We start from the raw sequence: 2,801 nt of genomic DNA, 5'->3' as shown, positions 1-2,801 counted from the left end.
TACAAAAATATCTCAAGAATACTTTAAATATAAAATAGAAAAAAATAATTATAAAAAAAATCCATAATTAATAACGTTTAATAGATATATATTTATAGATATATATGATCTACTTACTGGGATTCTTATGTGTTGTGCGTCGTAAATGGTTGGCTTCTTGAATTAGTACATTGATAGCTGCCACATTCGTGGCTCCTTGGTCGCATACGGTTGCCACTGGTTTAAATCCACAATTTATGAGTATTGTCAACCACTTTTTGATGCACGTTACAAGCTGCATTGTATTTGTTGTGCTTTGGCAAAATCCATATCCAATAGGCATGTGATTACCCGATGCAAGACATCTTACGTAAAACATTATTGCATGATCTGCAAATTTTCTTGTCTGCTTCATGCCCCAATTTTCGAAGCCAATAATTTTGTATTTTTTCGTATCATAATAAACGGCAGGTTGTATGGACATTTCATGCCAAATTAACGCAGAGTATAATTCTTCATCTGGGACTTCTTTTGCAACTAACTGGAGATATTTAACAATGATAGAGTTGCATTCGGTATGTAAAGGAATTTGTCTATGTTAGGCGTCTAAAGTAGTTGCAGAAGGACATAGTAGGTACTTAGAGAGAAAGTTATATGAAGAGCGAGATTTACGATAAATTCCAATACAGAAAATTTTTTCCTCCAATGTATAACGTCTTCCCTATTAAAGAAAAATGAGAAAGAGAATATTTACAAATAATTTTTATAATAATTTGTACAAATAATATTAATAGATTTTATTAATATAAATTTAATGATAATTATTTCAATGAGATAATAATTAATAATAGTAATCATATATAATAATAATAATTATATATTAATAATAATCATATATAATAATAGCAAAAAAATAGCAAATGAGCATAGCAAAAGTATAACAAAAAGATGAAAGAAATGGATATATAATTAGAGGATTGGATCATTAGTGGAATTCTTATTAGACTTTAAAATTATACCTGTGGTGATACATTGCTGTTTCTTAAGATCATATTTACAAGTTTCTGTCGTACACTTGCAGTTTTATCAACCCTGCTTTTCTTTATTTTACATTGCTGTATTGGTTTTGATGAAAGTTGTTTAATACGTCTCTTTAGATATCTTCTCTTTTTTCTCAGTTGGACAGTTCTTTCATATAATTTCTTAGCTCTTAGGGTCAATTTTTGTCTGCTGATTTCTTCAAGATCAGGTCTTGTACAAGATTTTGGGCTTTGTTAAAAGTGCATAGTAATTGTATCCTTTAACTGTTCAATTTCTTGTTCTTGCTGCTGTAATAACTGTTGTTGTTGTTGTATCTGTTCTTCATGCTGCTGCAATATTAAGTCTTGCTGCTGGTTTTTCAGTTGTTGTTCAACAAATGCATTATGATCTTCCTGACCTTGCAGAACGAGCTGTCTTTGTTCTTGTAAATGAGATTTCAGTTGTTTGTATTGTTCATTGCAAATGTCTTCTATTCCTTCGTTGTTCTGAGATGCATCCTGCGACGAAATCACTGTACTAGTATTTGCTGTACTTGTATTTGCTATACTTGTATTTTCTGTATGTGTATTTTCTGTACTTGTATGTGCTGTACTTGTAATTACGTTTTTATCTACTGATGGCATAAGTATTGATGGAATCGCCTTACTTTTTAAAACTCGTCTAGTTGGAAAACAACTATAATCGTTATCGTGAAAATGCTTGTAGCACATTCGTAACTTTTTCATTTCAGATTCTTCTAATGGCTCTATATGTAAACTTTCTAGCCATGATCTGCGACGTTCAATATTTTTGGGAAATAAATGAGATAGTACATTCTTCCCAGAATGGCAAGTAGAGACACAGCACGCTCTAACCATTTTTTCAATATGTGCTGCCACACAAATATACGTATATTTGATCAGTCAGAAGGCCAAGGACTTGTTCCTTCAGGAGCGATGTATAACGGTGATTGGTGAGAAAGAAAATAATCATAGGGCGTTACATAGGATCTTAGCGAAAGTGGCAAATGACCCGCAAAGCGGAACCTGTCTTAATGTCAGTTACGCGGATGTAAATGCCGCTGCCAACTACAATCTTACAGGCAGCCCGTACGCTCAAGCTCCCACAAGCACTGCCACGTATATATCTACAGCTAGTCTAAATACAGTGAGTCTTTTGAACAGTGCTGGTTTGAGTCTTAATCTGAATCTGGGCGCGGCTATCACCACCGGCATGGCACCGGTAACCAGAGATCCCAGGTTTAGGTCTCTGCTACATAGCCTGTGGAGGGGATAGGCTGTGGAGGGGATAGGATCGCGTCACGTGACGCTGACGCACACAAGCCAAGCGCCCCGTGTACATGTGCGCTCAGCGCTCGGCCAGCCTCGGCCAGCTAGAGAGAGCAAACATGCTATGCTCTTTCTCTTTCTCTCTTGAACCGGCGCATCGTCAGCCTCGCAGACAAAATACGTATATTAGCGGCTTGACTGTCGCGTGATTTTTTCTACACTAGATGCGATCAGATGCGATACACTATCATATCGCTTAATGATTTTACAATTTAAAAGTTAAAATCATTAATTAATTAAATTACAATTTCTTGTGTATGTAAAAAGTATTAACTTAAAAACAAAACCGAGAACTTGAGTCGCCAGTAAATAATTAACAATCAGCACAGGAGTTGTGTTCGACCAAACTGACAATTTTATTATTCAAAAGACGCTACGTTTCGATCGCAAAATTCGATCCTTTTCAAGCGTGTATTACTCACAAATATTATTTAGTTAGACATAGTTGCCAAA

At 35.1% G+C, this 2,801-nt stretch overlaps 1 protein-coding gene across 1 annotated transcript; it reads right to left on the bottom strand.

Moving 5' to 3' along the window:
- Positions 1-1,253: 1,253 nt before the first annotated feature.
- Positions 1,254-1,745, bottom strand: LOC112453125 (SWI/SNF chromatin-remodeling complex subunit SNF5-like). The gene has a single exon (XM_025013689.1). The coding sequence runs from the start codon at positions 1,743-1,745 to the stop codon at positions 1,254-1,256; it is 492 nt and encodes a 163-aa protein (XP_024869457.1).
- Positions 1,746-2,801: the final 1,056 nt, after the last annotated feature.

The sequence above is a fragment of the Temnothorax curvispinosus genome, unplaced genomic scaffold (assembly GCF_003070985.1).
Source record: "Temnothorax curvispinosus isolate PA1 unplaced genomic scaffold, ASM307098v1 QBEX01004078.1, whole genome shotgun sequence".
In the NCBI taxonomy this organism is placed as follows: Eukaryota; Metazoa; Arthropoda; class Insecta; order Hymenoptera; family Formicidae; genus Temnothorax; species Temnothorax curvispinosus.
This window is presented reverse-complemented; position numbering and strand designations above follow the sequence as displayed.